Source organism: Pimephales promelas, chromosome 17, assembly GCF_988280905.1.
Source record: "Pimephales promelas chromosome 17, fPimPro1.hap1.1, whole genome shotgun sequence".
In the NCBI taxonomy this organism is placed as follows: domain Eukaryota; kingdom Metazoa; phylum Chordata; class Actinopteri; order Cypriniformes; family Leuciscidae; genus Pimephales; species Pimephales promelas.
The window spans coordinates 18872609-18894848 of record NC_142785.1 but is presented as its reverse complement, the minus strand read 5'-3'; the positions used below and the strand labels follow the sequence as shown (position 1 = coordinate 18894848).

Sequence of the window (22240 nt, the reverse complement as noted above, 5' to 3'; positions counted from 1 at the left end):
TTCTGAGAAACACCTTGAGGTGTTTCTTAACAGTCATTTCATCACTGGTGTTTCATTTTCAGCTGGTGAATAAGACTGGCCATATCAGATCTGGGAGAATGATGCATGTATTAACTCAAAGGTGTTGCAATGCATCTGCAGTGAAGCAACTTCATTGTGGCTGCTGTGAGCATCAGTCAAACATAATATTTTATTACTATAGAACAAATAAGAGCAGAGAAAGGCAGACGTGTTGAATGTTACAGAGACAGACATCCAAATAAAGCTTAAAATCTTGGCTTCATTTGAATGCAAAACAGTCACTGCTTGGGAATGTGTTTGTCATTTTAAGATTCTCCTTCTTCTCCCACATTCTCTTTTCAAGAATAGGCACAGGTTCATTTGGTTTAATTTACAATCTCAGACAGTTTTTTTTAAACAGAGCTATTCCTGAGCATGATGAAGAGTACTCCCAAAGGCTCTTTCATAAACATGTTATTTTCTTGATAGTTTTTAGTCACCTGGTATTTTTGTACACAACAACAAACCTAGCTGCACACTGAGAATGCTTTAATATTTGTTTCATATTTGTAGGCCGGCCCTAAAACACCCCTTTAGTCAACCCTCCCCAGTCTTCTGTACTACATGGTATACGCAAGCGAGCCAAGCTTGTTCACGAGATTTCTGCGGCTTTGTCGTGTACAACTAATAATGCGCCATGAACAAGAAAAAAAAAAAAAAAAAAAGAGATTTTCAAGGATGAAGCATGTTATTGACAAATCGGTTGACTTTATTCATAACTAAATAAAATGTCATTTGGGTTTATGCAATTAAAGGGATACTCCACTTTTTTTGGAAATGGGCTCATTTTACAACTCCCCTAGAGTTACACTGTTGATCCATTGATCCATTCAGCCGATCTCTGGTTCTGGCAGTACCACTTTTAGCATAGCTTAGCATACATCATTGAAGTGCACAAGACCATTAGCATTTCTCCCAAAAAATGACCAAAGTGTTTCGATATTTTTCCTATTTAAAACTTGACTCTTTTATAGTTACAGTGTGCACTAAGACAGACGGAAAATGTAAAGTTGCGATTTTCTAGGCTGATATGACTAGGTACTATACTCTCATTCCTGCGTAATATTCAGTAAACTTCGCCATGAGTGCAGCAGGCAGTGGCGGTTCTACTTCTAGTGGCGGTTTACTCTTCGATGTAACTATAGAAGAGTAAAGTTTTAAATAGGAAAAATATGGAAACACTTTGGTCATTTTTTTGGGAGAAATGCTAATGGTCTTGTGCACTTCAATGATGTATCCTAAGCTATGCTAAAAGTGGTACTGCCAGAACCGGAGATCGGCTGAATGGATTCAAAAAAGGTAAAACTCAACAGTTTAACTCTAGGGGAGTTGTAAAATGAGCCTATTTCCAAAAAAAGTGGAGTATCCCTTTAAAACAATATTGAGGAAAAATGTTTTCATTTTATTTTCAAAAGGCCTATTTAAGAAAAACCTCAGATGCAACATGTTTTCACTTGCTATTACAAACAGAATTAATATTTGTGAATAATAATTGTGTTTCATGGTAAAACCAATCCCCACATAACAAATAACTACTATTATTCATAATATAAAGTTTTCATCGTAATAATGTGTCTACTTCAGTTTCTTAAGGCCCAATTAGGCTTTACTTTGGAGTTATAATCATTAATTACTGAGGATTTGCCTGACAAGCTCACTCTTAGTTTGTTGCCACACAAATTGTTGGTCTTATTACCCTCAAAGGGAAATGTCAGGACTTCACTGACTGGTGACTTTAGCAAATTATGGAGGCCACAGTGCAGTGCATGTTAAATGTACAGAGCGAGCGTAATTGAGATGCTTTTTTCCGTTGTTATGGCTCTGTTAGTGGGGGAGTACTCATATTGGAGAATGAGAACAGTAAGTCATCAGCAATACAGTTAGGACTATTTCTGCCAAAAAATATTGATGTTTTTAACTATGTTAAGATATATTGTTAATGTTAAACATTTCATGAAATTCATGCTCTGAGGTACTCTGTAACTATTTGTTGATGCATAAAAACCTACGCCATAGACTTTTGCTCCCAGCGTACACCCGCTGTTGACCTACGAGGCCTGATGTCTTTACTCGTTGCTCTTAGAATGTGACCTATCAATATCAATAGACTGCCAAATACAGCTACTGGCGCTTTACAGATGATCTGTATCCCACTCATGACGTAAGACGCACATAATTCAGAAGCTCACCTCCCCAGAGAAAGCCTGGCCGTTAAGGAGATGCTCAGAGCCCTGTCCATCCTCACTGCCAAAGTGCAACCTGATCTCCTCCAGACGATGGCTGTATGTCATTGGTCCACCCGATATGTTCACCAGGTGCTCTTTGTCCAGTCGGAGAGATACATGGCGACCAGTGTTGTACATCGTCCCTCCCACCTTTAGAAAAAAAAAAAAAAAAACAGATTCCAAAGAATTAAACTGAGAACTACTTAATAAATGAATGAAAAGAAAAGGCATGTTCAGATTTTTAACTGAGGCTACGTGTGGGGCACAGACTTATTCAAGGGTGGCTTCTCTGATTCATAATGTACTTGTCTTAAAAAAAAAAGGTTATGTGCTAAATGAGCTAGAAATGGTGCCAAGTTAAAACCAGAATGCAACCAGCTGCACATTAATTGCTATTTGTTGGCTTTAGAAAAAATAAAAATAAAAAATAACATGCTTTCCACTCTAATTAAACCAAAAAATAACTGTATCTGGTTTAGGTCTGAAGGCTGAGCCTCTGATTTGGGAGATGGAATAAATTTGAGGAGAACCTGAGTTTGCTAATCAAATCAAATCAGCCCAGAATAATGTGGACACTTTACTAAGATTTCTGATACATTTCCTAGGTGTTTATTTTTTATTAAACTAACAGATTTCAACTATTTGTTATAAGTAGGGCATGTCTTAAACTTTTTATATATTTTACACATTTTTTTTTTAATTTTTGACTGTATATACCCCTTGTCCTAGGCCCAGACATTCAATTTTAAAGTGGCTCTATTAAAATTTTTTGAAAATTACCTTTGACTAAGTTTTTCGAATGAGTGATAAGCTGTTTCGTCGTTATGTCAGGATGAAAAATTATCATATTGTCTGCCCACTTATTGCACACACAGAAACCAGGGAAAACTTGAACCTCAAACACTTAAGCTGATTCCTGTTGATACTGGATAGCGTCATGCCGAGAAGACGCTATGCTCTAAAATGTGAATGTAAAGACAGTTTTTTTCACGGACCAAGGACCAGCATGTAAAGAATCAGTGGTTAAAATGAATCTTTACCACGATCAAAAACTTTTGCCGTGTTACCTTTATTTTATTGACGACTGCTTCTCAAATCTCAAAGTTCAATGGAGGATTTGCAAACTGTTTGTTCTTGAAAGATGGTGTTCAAATACTTAGTTTTGAGTTTTATATTGTGTAGGTCTCCAGCTAAATGGCTAACTCGTGTTATCACTGTCTTACTGAAATCTACTTCTACTGAGTTGTGGGCCACTATTAACTAAAACTGTGTCTATTAATGCAGATTGTTCGTCATTCTCACTACTTTGAGGAAAGATTAAGCATGGAGCAAGATTTGTTTTACCAATATTTGTTAGATCATTCATTCACGCTAGAGCTCAGCTTATAGAGTTTCTTATAGATACAGTTTCCATGTGTTCACCACACTATATTAGAAAAATACTCTGTAAATAAAAAAGTACAAGTAAAATAATCGGTTTGTTGATGGACATGCACTTGTTAAAACTGATGGAGAGGAATTACAGTTGCACATCTCATAATGTAATAATAACAGTAATCTCAAACTGAGTAGTGTATCACTAAGGCAGAGGGTTGTGAGAGAGTGGCGCGAGGCCGGTGGCATGATTAATGATGAACAATTTTGCCCATAAATCTTTCCTACAAGTGTGTTTACCCTTTGATAAAGCTAAATCATACTAATATTTTATTGTGTGTCATTTACAATTAAGCTGTAATGACAATGTGAAAATATAATTTAATTGTGCATTTAAGATATGCTAATATGCTAGCTTTAAAAAACTGTAGCGTATAAGACAAAGGAGTCTTCCATTTTATTCTACAAAGATATTTAAAATGCAATTTCCATCACACCTACTCCACTTCGATCCTGCTAAAGAAATCATAAGTGTGTTTTAAAAGAAAAGTCTACAGGGCCAACAGTGACTATAGCTGAAGAAACACCTCTACATCGAATCGTTTTAATGAAAAACGTTACCTAATGTAACCTCGGTTCTCTCTAGAAGAGGGAACGAGTATTGTGTCAGTTTCTCACGCTACAGGTAAAGTCACCGGCAACGCTGGTTGAACGCTCGACCGCCTCACCGCGCCTGGGTGTCTGGCGGCATTCGAATCAGAGTTACTCAGAGCTGTGTTCTAACACCGTTCTGTGAGAAACAAGTTCCTCTGATTGTGCTAGAATCAGCCAATCGTGCAAATTCGCATGCCCTGACTTCTCAGGGGAGCAAGAGCCGTAAACATTCACTTCGTGAAAGTACAAGGTGCTAGAGACACGCCGAACAGCAGGACGGTGTACTGAAATATCTGACCATCGAAGGCGAATCTGCAATGCATAGCCCTGCTTTACTGTGCTCAACACCCATTTTGACGTGCCCAGAATAGCTAGGCTAGGGGTAGAATTAAGAAACCCGATTCGGAAGCACGGGTGCAGTGCGTACCCTCTCACTTCCTCTTCACTTTTACATGGTGTTTGAACATAAATGTGTGTTGGCAGTGTGTGAGCAAAACCACCCTAGAATGATAAAAATCCATCCAGTAGTTTTTTTACAATCTCAATAAATCATATGCACTGCCTCAGAACGAGCTGTTCTGAGATCCAGGTCTTTGTGACGTAGAACGGGAGACAGGGGGTTGATTGACAGTGTGGCTGTGGCCTAGACCCCGCCCTCTGTGATCTGTACACACCATCCTTCATTGTTTCAACGACGACAGCCGGTAATGTGTCTTGGAAACGTAAATTTATGTTCTGTCGTGGACTCGTGGGTTAATCCTGTTGTTGTGGCTTAAAAGTTAATCCTCAAGTGTGGATCGTCATCTACTGTTTGCGATCCACCGTCACCTCCAGTAACAGTAATTGTATTTTATGATTTTTGAGCAAATAGTCTTTTCAGTTAATGTCAGCCAATTCAACAACAAATGCGTCTAAAGTTATTGCCGTCATAGGATGTCTGTGTATATAATTTAAAACCTTGTTTGTATAGTGTGTAACCACACGTTTATAAATATATATATTTTTAAAGAAATTGTATTAAAAAACTGCATATATGTTGGTGTTCTGTAAGTTTGCCATCTTCTCACATTTGCCACAGAAGCACCTATGACAAGTAGCTAAACATGACGCCACAGGTCCCTCGCATAAATGTAATTTCGCTCGTACGTAGCAAACTTTATCACAGAATGTGTATGTAGTTTCAAAAAATTGCGCTAGTGTCTGTGTGTGTTGGACATCCATCATTTCAAATGGGACGCTATTACAACTCTAAAGTACATAAAAGTATCAAATAACCATACCGAGACGTACTGGTCCATTCTCATTTGTTTATTCTGCCGGAGTCTCTTCATACTATTTATATATTCCGATTCAAACGTACTCTGAATGACATTCAATACGGCGCGTCTCTTCACTCTCTCAGTACCGACTGCCTGCCATAGGTATCAAGTTACGCCCTCATCCAAAGGCAGGGCGGGGATATGCAGCTCATTTGCATTTAAGGTGGAATAGCCCCTGAAACATGACATTTTCAAATGGTTATAATAAATTAACTGTGGGGTATTTTGAGCTGAAACTTCACAAATACATTCTGGGGACACCTGAGACCAATATTACATCTTGTAAAAAGGGGCATAATAGGTGCCCTTTAAGAGAGTGGGCTCTGTGAGAGACACGGGGGTGTAGTGCTTGTGTGCTGGAGTGAACACTGACAAGTGGGCATATTTTCTACACTTAAAACACATGTGGGGTGAGCCAGATAACCATTGAGATTTCTCTGGGTCGCCATGACAACGGCGGTGGTGTGCAGGCAAGCGGTTTGTGTCACCAGGTCGTTGGTTGCAAAATACACATCTGCAGTAGCCGAGACTACGGGGACTGGCAGAGCGGAAGGATTTGCTCGGGCTTCAATGTAATCTTAGGCCGGGGTCCCTGCGGGGGAGGCGGCCTGTGATGGCTGGCTGAGAGCGATCTATGGCAGCCGTACTGTTATCGCTGCGAAGACGGAGGCTGTGCTGGATGCTGTTGCTGGGTGGATCTTCGTCCAGGCTGGTCCCGAGGATGATGCAGCAGAGCTCGATCAACAAGGATTTAGTAGCGCGAAGGGAGAGATCCTTCGTACTGTGCAAATCTGTCATGGAGGTAGGACCTGAACTCTTCCATAGAGTGCAAGGCTGAGGCAGCTTGTCGGCGAAAGCACGGCTGATGTAGTCCTGCAGGCTTTGGACAGGAGGGCAGCTTTTGAACGCCATCCAGAGGGCGGGTAAAGGTGTGCTGTAACCGCTTCTTCCACTGGGAGAATGGAACTATACCCCTTCTTGGCAGCGCCATCAACCTGTAAGACTGTCGAGCAGACATGAGAGTGGACTCTCGCGGAGAAAGGAGCGTTCCACAATTTAGAAAGCTCAGAATGGAGCTCCGGCAGGAAGGGTGTCGGCGGATAGCGTAGCAGGCACGGATGGCTGAAGGCGGCGGAAACGGCCGGCTTGTCCAGATGCTTCTTAAAGCTACACTGTGATTTTTACCCCCATCTAGTGGTGAAAATGTATATGACCATCCAGTGAATATTAGTTTCTGTTCCTCTCAATTCCGATTTCGTTTTAACTCCTACAGTGGCCAATGTAGTCCAAGATTAACATGGCTTCCAGTTTGACCTCGTCCATGAGTATTAACTCAAACGTAAACGTGAAAGGCGAAGCTTGAATTAACGGGTATGTCCCTCTTTGGCTAATGTAATTTCAAGATGGAGGGGCAACATGGCGACCGACATTAGAACCCCTTACCCGTATGTATTTTCAATGACATATTATACACTCACGAAAATACTTTATTACTTGAACGAAGTAAATATACATTAATGAGCACGTATATTTTTGAAACAACTAAGTGTTTTAGCTAAGAATAAACTAAAAGAGTTACACAGTGTAGGTTTAAGCTTGCTGGTAGCTTGCTTCGTCGGCGACAGCTTCTCAAGATCCAGCAATGCGAAAAGGTTTCGCTGAAGAGAAGAAAATTGGAGCTCATTCCTACAGGCTGTGACGCGTAGAGATGGGCGTGACATCACTCAGGGCTCACTGATAGGCTGCTGCTGAAGGACAGCCAATGAGCACGCTTATACAGATGATTTAAACTGTAAGAGAACCTCTCATAAGAGAACAGATAGTGGTCTATAATTAAATTATATTCTTGATGATACTGTAAGATGTAAAAACTCAAGTGGAAGCAAAGAAGCTGGCATGACAGAGGGAAGAAAGAAAACAAAAGAAGTGTGTCCTCAGAGCCGAAGAGAGTGAGAATCTTCTTGGAATTGATTAGATCTGAGGCCTTAAGAAGAGAGCATGGAGATACAACAACCACGGATCGTAGTCTTATCAGCGTATCTGCTTATTTTTTTATATTCAGGAGTTGTTCCAAAGTGAGCCATTGAAATTCCAAACACAATGCTATAAAGGCTTACATGGCTCTTATCTTCCCTTTTCTTTTTTGCCTCTCTCTTCCTCTTTCTTGCTTTCTGCCCGTCTCTCTTTTTCCTTTTACGACTTTGCCTTCAAAATAATTTTCCCTCGCCAAATTCCCAAAGAAAGAGGCCTGCCCACACATCGTAAATATTTTATAGAACCTCTGAAAAATCAATGATTTGTGTAGGGTAGGAAGAAGAGGTGAGGAAGGAAGAGAGAGAGAGGGGGGGGGGGGGGATGGTGGGGTTTGGGGGGTTGGGGTTGTAATGGGGGAAAAAAGAGTGGGAATGGGAGGAGCATCCTTGAGAAAAAGGTGAGTAAAGACAGTATAGATGCACTCAAAGAATCTGCACAGTTACCTCTGGGTGCTATACTCGTCTGAGAAAAGGGCAAGACATTTGAAAAACCCTGAAGAGGTCATTTCTCAATGATTATTCATGAGCTAGAGATGGCAAATAGAGAAGAGCTAAAAAAAAAAAAAAAAAAAAAAAAAAAAAACTCATTGTGCAGCTTCACTGAAGAAAATAGCCTACCTGCCAGTCGTACATGGTGAACTGAGATGTTTCTGCTACTATCCAACAACAGCGCTGAATGGACCTCAGTTAGATGTTTTTATTTCTTCCAAAATTGGAGCTCTGTCCATTATTGATAGCCAGTCTATGCGGACCATATATATATATATATATACACATTTGGGTAGTACATTGCAGCAAGTTATTTACTGCTTGCAATGTACTACCCAAATGATTCAAAATATCAGATGGAAAAACACTACACAGCTCCCATAGCAAGTCCAGTACAGATGTTACCGGAGGGTAAAACGATCCTCACATGGAGCACGTACTCAACTTTCTTGACTTCATGCACTGTGATTCTCATAAACATTAGTCTGTGTATTGTTTCATCTCGGCATTTTAATTTTCCCAAATGCATTGAGCTATTTCACCTCATAATTTGCATTAATGTATTCAAAATCATGCTAGTAAATGCTCTGCTGCACTTTAATTTGTTGATCCGACAATTCTAGGAATGACACATCACATTGCTCTGACAACAACTGCAGAACACCACAGCATTTTGAATTCAATTTCAGTGGCATCATACCTGACAACCGTAGAAGTGTCAACACAGGAATTAATAATGTTTCAAAATATATCAACATAGAATACAGTACCTTTGTGTAATATTTTCATTTTACATTTATTAGCATTTTTAATCAAATAAATGCAGTCTTGCTGAGTATGAGAAACTTCTTTCAAAATCTTACCAGTCTATGCACGTCTGTATTGTATGTAAATATCAAATGACTCCTTCTTGACTACCCAGCAGCAATAACTAACTATTTCAGGATGCTTATGTAAAGATCACATAAGCATGGGTTGAATCTATGAAACACTGTTTACAAGCTTAAAGCCAAAAGGCCAGTTTTTAGATGCTGCTAATAATCTCTGGTCAGGTAATCATGATTGCATGCTTTGAAATTAAAATCATGAACACTATTATAATGTGCCAGTGAGACAGCAATGAAATAAAGAAATTAGAGAAGCATATGCTCTGTCAAGGGGATTGGCATTATGAGATTCTGTAAGGATTTGAAAGACTGATATCAGGATGAAAAGGATGTAAACCAATTTATTTCAGTCTCCAATGTACTGTACTCTTCGGTCAGTGTAAGTGATCCTCATTGAACATTATACATCACTCAGTTCACTCAGAAGAAAATTGGCTTTCAGCAACATTGTAGAAACATTGCATACAGCATTAAAGGGAATATGTTTTAGCTATATTTTAATGACTTTATAAGTCTGGTAAAATTATGTTTATTAAATCATCTGATAAACTGTGAATTTTAACAAAATATTTGAACCATTTTAACTGTAACTGTAATATTTGAACTGTTGAACTGTTTTATTGTTCAATACTTATAAAAGGTAATAGAGGTATACTATAAAATGTTTGGAATAATAATGAATTATCTATATTTTTTTCTTCATATTTTCTAATTCCAGTATTATGGCAGAAATAATAATAGCACCTTTCAAGAACCCAAGGTCACTTCACAATGTAATATAAATAACAAACAAACAAGGAAAAAATACAAAGGCCGTCTGCTAATGAGAAACAAAAAAGATGGAAACAAGCATACACTTATTGATATAAATCAAAGAAAGACCTATTGTATGATTTATCCAAAATATACAATTGTGACAAAGTATAGCAGATAGAGCTGAGGAAGTGAAGAACAGGAAATACAGTGGTGATGATACTGATTTATTGGGCAAGCTTGAAAAAAAAAAAAAGGTTTTAAGACTTCTTTTAAGACTTAAGTTTTTTTAAGGTCCGGATTTTGTCAGTCGCACAAAGATGGGGCAGCTTATTCCACAGGTTAGGACAAGCAACACTGTCCAGTGACCCAGGGTACCACGAGGAGGTTTTCAGTGCTCATATGGTTCAAAATAAACTTCCATAGTCAAGGACGAAATCATTGATCCAATTATTGGATGAACTCAATATCCAACAAACCTCTTCAAAGCCATGAATCACGGTATGAAAAAAAAAAAAAAAAAAAAAAAAAACAATCTAACCAACCAATTCGATTTTAAATAGTCACGACAATAATAAAGTTACACTAATCCTAGGGCGTCATATAGTGACACTTTTGAATTTTCGTCTAAATCCAATGCACATGGCACCCTTCAGCGTCAATATAAAGTAACACGCACAGAGCTTTGTTCGGTTATGGTAGGTTTAGGGTTAGACCACTAGGAGGCGCCTTCAGGCGAAATGTCAAAAGCGTCAGTATATGACGCCTTGGGATGAGAACGGGCTGAATTGACACACATTTTGACAGACCTTCATTTGGATTCCGCCAAAACAAAATTCAATAAAATGAATTGGATGTCTCAATTCTATAAAGGTTAAAAGAACACACATACTGTCAATAAGTGAGAGAGTAACATTCCAGAGTTTGTTTTCTGTTTTTATGTCGACCCTTTATTGTGAACTTAGCCCAGGGCTGTTTCCAAACCTAAGCCAGCTACCTTTCTGCCCAGTCAGTCAATGCCTAACCAGACAGCTTCTAGACAAGCGTTCCAAGGCACGATAACATCATGTCTAATGATTTAGAACAATTTCAAGTGAGTGTTAATTACCAAGTGGACATTTAGTGGCTACAATGGTCCACTCCAAAAGTGGAGAAGTGGATTTTTTTTTTTTCTGTTGACATTTCTACATTTTCACCTTTCTTCAGACACTGTTTTAATTCATTCCACCAATCAAGCATGCACATGATTGTGGGATATTACAGGCAGCAAACATTACATTGAAAACAGACCAGATAACAAGCACTGAATTCAGAAAAGTCTTGTGGCCTTCCTACTGCAAGATATGCCAATGTCATGTGTAACATTCACTGTTCACTTTTTTAATCATTTTCTCTTGTGTATTTATTCCCTCTCAGGTTTCCCTCATGTAGCATAGCTTCACAATGTGTTCTGAGAGTTTTGGTGCCATTAGTCTTGCTTTGAACTTATCTGATTGTGTATCTTAGTATTATCTTGTGTTGGATCTAAATTTAGTACTGCACTCAGGTCCTTCCTCACAAGGTCACACCCTGCAGGATTGTTGAAAACTCACAGCATCTCTTGTGGTTTCAGTTGTAATGAGCAAATTGTAATGCTGTTTCTGGCAGCCTGTGAAGAAAATCAGGCTAAGACCATAATGCATTTATTAAATGACGACCCCCCCTCCCCCTTAATTAAGGTGAAAGACGCTATGCTAATAAAAAGAGGAAACATGTTACATATTTGAAAATAAAAAATAAATGCAGTCAAACTAATCTCAACAGAACCTTTTAGTCAAATCAGTGAAGATGCTGTTTAGTGACACCACACATTTGAATTTTATTTTTAAAGATCATAGATTAAGGCAATAAAAGTTACACTGAGCCAGCTAAAAAAAAAAAAAAAAAAACTCCATCATGAATAATTGAGAAAATAAAGGTCCTGTCTCAGTCTACTCTATAGTTTAATAGTGAACTTGTCAATTTTTAGGACTGTCCTATAGGCAAAATCATTCAAGTGCACTGATCCCAAAATGTCATCAAATTAAAAATAAATAAATATCTTGCCAGAGATGTCATCATGATTTCTGAAGACTTTCAAATAATAAGAGTGCAAGTGTAAATGTCTTTTTTTTCTGTCCGATTTTATTGTGTTGTCACTAGTGTGCATGATTACATCTGGTGTTATAAGATAAAAAAAAAATAAAAAAAATTGCATGTCCTGCAGCTTATTAAAATAATATATGAAAGCTATGCATGTAAAAATAAATAAATAAATAAAAGTGTAGGACAAGCACATATTGCATAACGGTGCTGTACCTTTGAAGTTGTACTGTATATGATGTGTTGTAAACTAAAACTTTAAAACAGCTAAAATGAAAACAAATACCAGATATGTTTTAATGTACAAAAGCCCAATTGCAATTCTCATTGTCCCAGTGTTCAATGGATCAAGACCCTTGTGTATGCTCACTGTATACTGAATTGACGTCATATAGGAAACTAAAGAGCGGAATGAAACAGTCAAAGATATCTGCATTGCTGTCTGCTGAATGTGCCCTCCCTCAGTGTATCACACACTTCCACACACATCCAGAGACACATGCCTTGTCTTTCCGATGTCCTGCCTCAATTATTTCCATCTCAGAGATCCCTGCCTTCAAATCTGCACAATCTAAAAGGAGTTTACAGTTTTCGCCCATGCATCCCTATACACATTCGTGCAAATTGACCTCTAAGACTCGGTTGAATTTAGAATTTATCAAGTTTTTCAAAGTGGTTAGTAATGCCACTTCTTCTATATTTTTAATTGCCAACACACTGCTAAACGATGGATTACACAGAAGACCCAGCAAGCAACCCCATCGCATGTCGCCAAAATTGTTCCGATATAATCCAGCTAGCACAATTAAATGTGCCTTAAAAGGATCTGCGAGCTGCACTGTTTCATCAGACACATCTCTCCCCCTTTTAAACAAGTTCCCTTACTTGTCCCAAGCATTTCAAGTCAAGCGTATCTGCTCGCCCATTTATTCACTCGATTGTTCTCTTTTTTGGTGTTTTGTAATAATTCACCATTAGTTTGCTCGTATGCTGACTGCCAACTATAGTTAGTTCTGCTCCTAGTTTCGGTCCCACTAGAAAACCATTTTTGTTCAGTCAAGAGGGGTTGGGTTTCTGAATTCTTCTGAACACCACCAAATCACACCCATCAAAACTACATTTTCAGACCAGTAAAAAAAAATAAAAAAAAGTGTGACAGTGTATGTTACTCTTCACACGCTGCACACAAAACAAACAATTTGAACAGTGTAGTCCGATTTGCAAATAAATGGCTTTGTGATGGCGTACCACTCATAGCTGGGACGTATTGGTTTACTTCTTTGACAAGCTATCCAACGCAAAGAAACTTGAATTGTACCTTTTTTTTGCGGTGGATGAGATGGAATTCCAGCAGGTAGGTAAGTAAGTTGGTAAGCTGAGCAAGGCAGGCAGAGGGCAGTTTTGTAGGTTGGTAGTATCAGACAAAGGATGGATTCCAGTAATCCAACAAACGATTGGTAGTTGATTGAAGAAAGGTGGTTAAAAGGCACAACTTAAATGTCAAAACTGATGTAGGCTACAAGTAGTGTTCAATTGTAATTCAATAGAATAGCGTTTTGATAGCAAAGTAAATATGCTTGTACGTTCCAACAGCTTCCTTGTTCTTTTCTTGTGTTTGAAAAAGTGAGAGGCGGCCATCTTTTTATTCAAACATTCTCACCAACTGTCAAAATAAAAGTCCCTACAAAATAAAGGATCCTAAATCTAATAAAACATTTCAGTGCTCCAATAGCACAACAATTTAGATTAAACTAAACTCAAAATAGCTCCTACTGGCTTTTATGAACTTTTTTAGTGAATCAAAACATACAGTGCAAGCAATGGCTGTGGCGAAATCGCCCTTATACCCTCATTCACTATTCCCTACATTATTTCACTTATATACCGTAAAACTTCAAATAGTAGCCGAGTCCCAAATAGACGCCCGTCTCTTTTATACGTCTGGTGTGGCTACAGGTTTGAATAAATAAAGGCCGGTCTCAAATAGAGGCCTTTTTTTGTTTTTTGTTTTTTTTTTAGTCTCGGGTTGTATTCAATCCTCTAAAACCTGTCAGATCATCTGTTTAATCCAGTTCCATGGTGCAGATTGCACACGCAAGATAGCCCTGCACATCTGGGCGGGAGCTGTTAGCGCAAGTAACGTAGGCAGAGTTAGCGGAGGCCGGAGAAGGAGAAGTGGAGGATAGTGACGAGGAGGAGAAATTCGCCAATGAACTTGTAGTTTACGATCATGGCGATGATGATTGTGATGAATAGGATTGTTTTACGAGGTAGCCTTTTATTCTTTCTTGTTGAAGTGTTTTGAGCAACAAGGCTATAGGCTTGATGAATATTACCAGTAAACTATATTGTTCAGCCCAAGGCTGTCACAACATTTTTTTTTTTATGCTGCCAGATGGGTGGTGATGGCGCAGTGCATAAGACACATGCCTTTGGTGTGAGCGACCCGGGTTCGAATCCAATGTGTGTCCCTGAGCCAAAACACTTATCCCCTAGTTGCTCCAGAGGCATGCGACCTATGACATTTATAGCAATTGTAAGTTGCTTTGGATGAAAGCATCAGCTAAATGAATAAATGTAAATGTAAATGCAATAATAAGAGTCGCGCACCGGACTCATATGACAAACTCGAAGTATTGCACACCGGATGTGCATTTTGTCAGTTTATGATTGTATTGTACAATTAATTACAATCGTTGCCTTGTCTGCAATCTGAATTCACTTTATCTCAGTGTCTGTTAACCCTTCGAAGTCTTGGGCTATTTCGGCCCTTTTTGAGTACTTTTTTATTTTTTTAATTTTGCGACATAAACAAACGTTTACCATACCAATTTTTGGTATCATTTTTTTCAGCACAACATCACCTATATGACCAGACAATTAGTTTATTACTTTAATGTACTGTATCAACATACTGGACCCAAAATCACACAAAAAACACAAGAATAGAAATATTATAGCTTTTCTACTACAAAAAACACAAACATGCTCAATGAAGCATTTTAAAAGGTTTAAAATGTAAACACAAGTTGTAAATGTCAAAATATACAGGTAAAATTCAGATATAATCAAGCTATATACAAAAAAAAAAATATATATATGATTTACAAAAAAAGCGAGTGTACACTCTAAAAAATGCTGGGTTGTTTTAACCCAACTTTGGGTCAAATATGGACTAACCCAGCCGTTGGGTTAAATTTTTACATTACATTTTTAACCCAACATTTCGGGTTTGTCCATATTTGACCCAAAATTGGGTTAAAACAACCCAGCATTTTTTAGAGTGTAGCCATAGGCTTTTTTTTTCATTCATTTTAGCTTTGCCACTTTAAAAATAAAATAAAATTGTGCACACAAATATACAGAGAGCTATATTTAAGGCCTTGCGTTCCCAGAGTATGAGGGTTCCCAAATAGTGCAAATACAACATAAAAAAAGGTCAAATTGGGATAAAATGAAACTATATACAGCAAAATTCAGGTGTAGCAATAGGCGTTTTTTCTTTTCTTTTTTGCTTAGACACTACAAAACACTTCATATACAATTACACAGCTAGCTACATTACAGGGCTTTCATTCCTTGAGTAAGAGGGGTTCCTCAATAGTGCAAATATACCACACAAAAGGTAAAATTAACACAAAATCAAACCATACATTCAACTATTTATTACATACAAATATTAGGTGTGTTTATTTGAATGAATTGAGAATATAACCTGAAAATCCGATAACATCAACAATTTTCATTCAATCAGCCGATTTCTGTAAATTTTCAGTAAGCTGTTTTTGTTCACTATTTTGCATTTATCAAAGTGGGTAAAAGCACACACAAAAAATCCCTTCTGCTTTTGCCTCTGCAATGACTGCTTTTGTTCCAGAGCTGGTTCAAAGAGTTTAATAATGAGACCCTTCAGAGGAGGAAAAGGAGAGAGGGAAACAGACAAATAAGGGACATGAAGGTCTAGGGGCTGATCAGAAGATGCTGATTCAATAAATAACTCAAAGCCAGGTGTTCCAGATTCAAGGTTCGGTTTGCCAATACGAGTTGCCACAGAAATACACAGGGAAGAAAAATCAAAGCACATGCTCACAAACAGCACATTTGTGCACTATGTATACATCTGCACCCGGAGTACATTTATCATGCTTTATTGTGTTCATGGCGAGGATATGTGGTGCAGAGGCGGGTGTTGCAATTAGACATCCATATACTGCGGCATATCACCAGGAATATCTCTGAGGATGAAATCTTAAGCTCTTCAATGTCAAATTTATTTTGATTAGAATATCAACCTAGATCTAGAGATCCATATTAGGCTCAAATAGAGAAGTGAAAGCCTTCAAAGTTGGTGTTACAACCCCAAAAGGGCGGTTACAATGAAAACAATCAAGTTTACAAGTAACTAAAACTATCCAGGAAAATCCATGCAGGCTTGTATACAGTATCAAGGGAGGTAGATGGAGGCGTTGTGTGAACTGATCAATGTCTGGTCATTTTTTATTGAGGATATGGATATGGAAACCATATCACGAAGAAAAGCTTCTCACATCAAAGAGTATTTTCTGGATTTTGACAATACGAGATGACAAGGAATAATGTGGTGCTTCAATAAAGCATATATTACAGTTGTTTTATTATAGCAAGAGTGTCCCTGTCCCTAAATCCATCCTAATATTAAATTTATAAAATAGCAACAATACATCTATTGAAAAAAATGTATTTGTATAAATATAATAATACATAATAATAATACATTTTATTTGTAACGCACTTTACATCAATTTAATGACCTCAAAGTGCTACACATAAAAACAGGAACATAAAAAAAAGATAAAATAAATAAAATAAAAGCACTGTTAGTCATAAAAGGCTTTTCTAAAAAGATGGGTTTTAAAGCCTTTTTTAAAATTCATATTATTAAAAAAAAATGTATTCATAATAATTGGAATAAACAATTATTTTGTAATAGTTATTATGCCTGTTTTCCCCAAACACGAATACTTGTACATTAACATACAAACAATTTGAATATTTGATTAAGTGTATTAAAAAAAAAGAATAATCCTGTGTTTGAAAATGAGTGTTAAAAAGGTTAACAAGAGTCCATTGTCTTTAACCTCCTTAGACACACAAAAATTCTCAAACGTAACAATTATATACATATATATATACATATATATATATATATATATATATATATATGTAATACTAACTAATCTAGCCTGAAACAGATATGCAACTTAGAAATAAAAAGTTTTTATATTTTAGTTTTGTTTTTTAATTGGATTTTTTTATTTCATTAAATACAAAACAGTTGTATTAATTTCCAAAAGAAATAAATTAGGTTAACAAAAAGCAACTGTAAATGTGTGATCAGAATTAGGCAAATGCAATGTGAAGAGTTGTCCTCAGACAGTGACAATGGCAGCATTTATGTGCACGATTAAGGAGCCACATCCGAAATCCATCTGTTCCTGCTGTGTGCCCGTAGCACCAATGCCAACACAGCCAACCGGACGCCACCCCAGCGCCGTTGACAAATTAACACTTAAACACACCCTTGGCTCCCTCGCAAGTGAAGAGAGCCAGAGGGGGAGGAGAGTGGGTGGAAGATTCAATTAAAGAGCAGAGAGGCACTTCGCAGGACTCAGACGAGTTCACACAAGAATCTTGGCCTTGCCGTTGACAGTGATGCCAACTCATTAAGATGCAGGAGCAGAGGTGAGCTGTATAACCGATGTCTTGCCACATATCATGGTGAGCCGGGACGGCAGGAACACATTTTCACCGGGACGTTTACAGTTATAAGTTATTGTGTGCGGCTGCGAGGGGATCGAGGGATGGGATAAGGATGTAGCCTAAAGCTTTTGCTGTTCTGGTAAACCAGCACTCAGACTTCCCCTTTGTGAATTTGCTGTCATCGCATGAATAAACAGCGTACAGGTAACACTTCAGGGGACGTCAACGGGTAAATAACCAATGCTAAGTGGCACAGTCGCTGACTGCTTTTATATAGAGATTTTAACATGTCATTTCCCAAATATACACACAGTGTGAGGTGTGGTTAGATTTAAAGTGCGTTTTTCACAGCCATGTTTCTCATTTAGACAAGTCTCTGTCAAAACTCTTACTGCATTCTGAATACCAAAGAACAGATGTTTGGAAGAGATTCAATATATATATATATATATATATATATATATATATGGGGGGAAAAAATCCCAAGAGCTGTGAAGTTACCAAAAAAAAAAGTCAGAAAATCACAAGATTTGTATTCTGCATAAAACACATTTGGCACTGTAACATGCTATGAAATTAGAAACAGCGAAGACGGTTTCTGCAGTGCCTCTAGACTTTGTCTGCATTTCTTTAAGATTTGATTTATTTATTTGCCTTGCTGTTCAGATGAGTTCATTCTTCAAGGAACTGCCATTCTTGGCCTAGGGGTCTTTAAAAAAAATGTTTTAAGGCAGCAATATGTATCGGGGGCTGTTTTGAGTGGGAGAGAGTAGAAGATCTGGAGGGAATTCAGCAGAGGAACATAACAAAACCCATTGCTCTTTGAGCAACTAGCATTTCCTATATTTTCCAAGCTAGCAAAAACAATCAAAATGTATCTACCAGATGATCAATCCTATGGTTTGATGGTGAGATTTTTTTTTAAATATACGTAAATATACATTTTCAAGGCAAGGCAGGTAGCTCAACAAAACAATCCAGCATAGTGAATTCAGAATTCCTACATGTGTTGACATATTTCCCAATTAAAAAGTTAGATATATAAAGCCAATTTAGTGTACACAACAGCCCTGAACATGATTTGTTACTTGTTATTGGTAGTCAGAAGTTGTTTTAAGGAGAGGGACTTTCTATTTCTAGAGAGAGTTTTACTGGAAAATTATTTTTTAAGCGCAAGATGAATCATTAATGTTTTAGTCCATTTTCCTGAAAGACAATTTCATTTTGAAGAGATCGTTTTGTCAGCATAAAGATAGCCTCAAACTCAAAATACAGAAATGGACAAAACCCATAAAACTGCGATTTTAAAACTCTGATTTAAAGGGATACTCCACTTTTTTGGGGAAATAGGCTCATTTTACCACTCCCCCAGAGTTAAACAGTTGGGATTTACCGTTTTTAAATGTATTCAGACGATTTTTTGATATTTAAAAGAATATCAATAACCAGACAGTTTCTGGTCTCATTGACTTGCATAGTATATATATATTTTTTTTTCCTTCTATGGAAGTCAATGAGACCAGAAACTGTCTGTTACTGATATTCTTCTAAATATCAGAAAATCGGCTGAATGGATTTGAAAATGGTAAAACTCAACTGTTAAACTCTGGGGGAGTGCTGCACTAAAGACCCATGTGCTGCACTTGTAATGTTCCAAACCCAGGCGATGTGAATAATATAAAGCAGAAGCTGGAATGAATAAGTGTAATATTATAGGAGGGCACTGAGATTCACTGTCCTGAGAGAGCAAGAACAGTCAATATGCTTTACATCAATGCACAGACTGCTGCTTTCATTATTGAAATGAATCACTAAATGTCTAATTGAAAGGGGCTAATGGTAGCATTACCTGAGATCGATGGATGATCAATAATGCCGAATTATGGGTGTAATCATGTTGGTGTTGAGCTCAGGGGTGACCTGGGTCAATATATGTTCGTGACAGATGAATTGGAATTTGGCTCTGGACTGATGAATGTTTCATAGCTGACTCTGATAATGAATCTCATCCAGATCAATGTTCTGCAATGAGCTGGTACAGCCATAAAGCAACAGCATAGAAAAAATAAAACTGATCAGAGTGTTTTTATTTGCTGACATGTTTTGGTTTAGCCAATTGCTAGATCTGAACAACTTATTATTATTATTTTAAGAACCTTACAATTTTTTTTTCTACACAAATGATAGTTCATAGTGGCCATGGGTTGTAAAAAACCTCCAAAAATCACATACTACATTTTAAGTACTCTGAATTAAATTAAAGTCTTAAAAATATAATTTCATTAAATCATATTTTACCATAAATGTGATTCAGTATATTTGGCACTATATTTTAACCCTATTTTTTTTAAAAAAGACAATAAAAGTATGAAATTACATAAAAGTCCTCAAAGTGGATCAAAAAGCAGTTTCAAGTAATTAATGTAATTGAATTAAATATAAATTTAAAATATAATACACTTTCTTTTAATTTCGCCTAACATCTAGTTAAGTTTCTGAAAACATTTCATTCAGTTTGGACTTATATGTAAATAGTATATTATTTCTGTAATAAAAACTCTTGCTAAATAGTACTTCTGCTTCAAAAGGGGAATGCAAAAACTGTGATAGCATTATTGCTGTTTGAACGGCAAACAAAGGGTGATTTTCAAAGTATAAAACTTACAAATATACAAAAAGCAAAGCTGTTATGTATGCTTGCTTTTGGTGAATTATTTTGTGGCACACTGCAACTGTCTGTAATTCATGCAGGTGTGATATTCTGTCACTGTCCGTCCATCATTATAAGAACATGTCGATATTCTAGTAAGACATAACACCCAAGACTGAAATTATGTACAAACCAAAGCTTAAATGGAGCTAAATTAACTACAGAAGATACTTCAGAACAAATAGCAAGTCATTATGTTTGAGGAATATCAATACATCGCTGTAATAGAAGAGGAATATCAATACAAAAACTCTCCTCGCAAGCACCATAATAATACTCTAAATGTGTCTATTTTGAAAAAAAAAAAAAAAAATCTTCTTGTCATACCTTCCACTGCCTACAGAATGCACTTTGTGCTTTAGTTTCATTCTTTATGAAATCAAACATCAATGCAGTCCTTTGGGTGGGAGTGCACACTGGGGTTAAACTGATAAAACAAACTTGTGAATTAGTCAAGAATCAATCCACCCACAACCCCCCATCTGCAAACCAATCCCCTGCCATATCCATGGACCATAACGGCACTAAAGTCAAGATGTGCTCAGCCAGAGCCGAAAATTGTGAAAGAAATCATTAAACTGCGAACTGTATCAGGTTGTTGAGACCAGGATCCTGAGAACTACTTGCATACTTTACAATTGTTACTCAAAGAAAACGAAAAAGTGGGTCATGGGATGTCATCCTATCAGCCTTCTGGGAAATCTTCTCTTGCATTCTGTCGACAGGATTCTCTCCTTGGCAATGCATCTTCCACCCTCAGAAGAAAGCACACTTATAGACGACATATGGCGCATAGGGGAAAGCTATCGTGTAGGTACATCAGGTTTTGGGCATCCGTTCTTTTCCAGAGAAGGTGAAAGATTAACTATCTGCTTCTCTTCTAGCACTCTGTGTCATGCTCCTGGGAGATAGTGACCCGCTGTTTTAGATGGATAAGCTATAGTTTATTCAATCTCAAATGCCAAGGGTAGACTGAACCTTTAAAAAGCTTGACTGAACCTGCTCCCCAGCATAGCAATAGGGAGTCAGGCTCTGTGGGAGAGCGGGGTATTTAAAATAGGTTGGGAATGTCAAGGAATAGCATTCAACAAAGTGGAAAAAGAGCTTATGTACAAAGGCTTAAGCTACATTCACACACCCCAGCTGCCCATAGACCTTATGTGATGGCAGACGGCAATCAATAGCATGTACTGTATGTGATCAGCCTACAACATCAAACTGTACATGTCTCTGAAGAGCTGAGTGGCGGTGGTACTCTGATGGCAGCTTGGAAAGCTGGCAAAGGGCCGTATTAAATGTAAAGGATTCTTTGGCTCCCAGTTGTGGAGGTTTCATGAGCACAAGCCAGCTGTTCCTGTCGGCCCCCCATCTTTCCCAGATGCACGCAGCTGTAATGCCTTTCAGATGGCCCTCTCCAGAGACTCAGAGCTGTCACGTACCACATAAACTGGGCCTCTGTGTCTGACACTGGTTAAACCCTCATTATAGAGACCAAATGCTTCGGAGATCTTTTGTCAGAGGACAAGTATTTGTTCCAAAGAAAAACATGTAGGCTATTAGTCACAAGTAGAAAATCAACACTTCCTCTCTGAAGATTCATTTGATATTCACAGTTTCATTTACTTAAACATTTAGCAGTTGTTATGTATCAGAAATACAGACAAATTGGAAATGTGTGCGACGCTAGAGGGATCTAGCGAAACTACAAATACCCCTTTCGCACAACTCATACATTACAAACACGCTCTTACAGGTGCTTGTGAAAGTACAGGGGTTGGACAATGAAACTGAAACACCTGCTTTTACAACACAATAATTTGTTAGAATGGTGAGGGCCTCATTTTGCATCCAAATACAGCACCAATTGACAGATAGA

At 37.6% G+C, this 22240-nt stretch overlaps 1 protein-coding gene across 1 annotated transcript in view; it reads right to left on the bottom strand.

Annotated features, from left to right (window-relative positions):
• The window catches only part of ca10a (carbonic anhydrase 10 (inactive)a), a 176762-nt gene that overhangs the window by 17850 nt on the left and 136672 nt on the right, over positions 1–22240 (bottom strand). The window contains exon 4 of the mRNA XM_039661387.2: positions 2250–2435. Within this exon, the coding sequence (XP_039517321.1) occupies positions 2250–2435 (186 nt within the window). The remainder of the gene's footprint in view (positions 1–2249; positions 2436–22240) is intronic.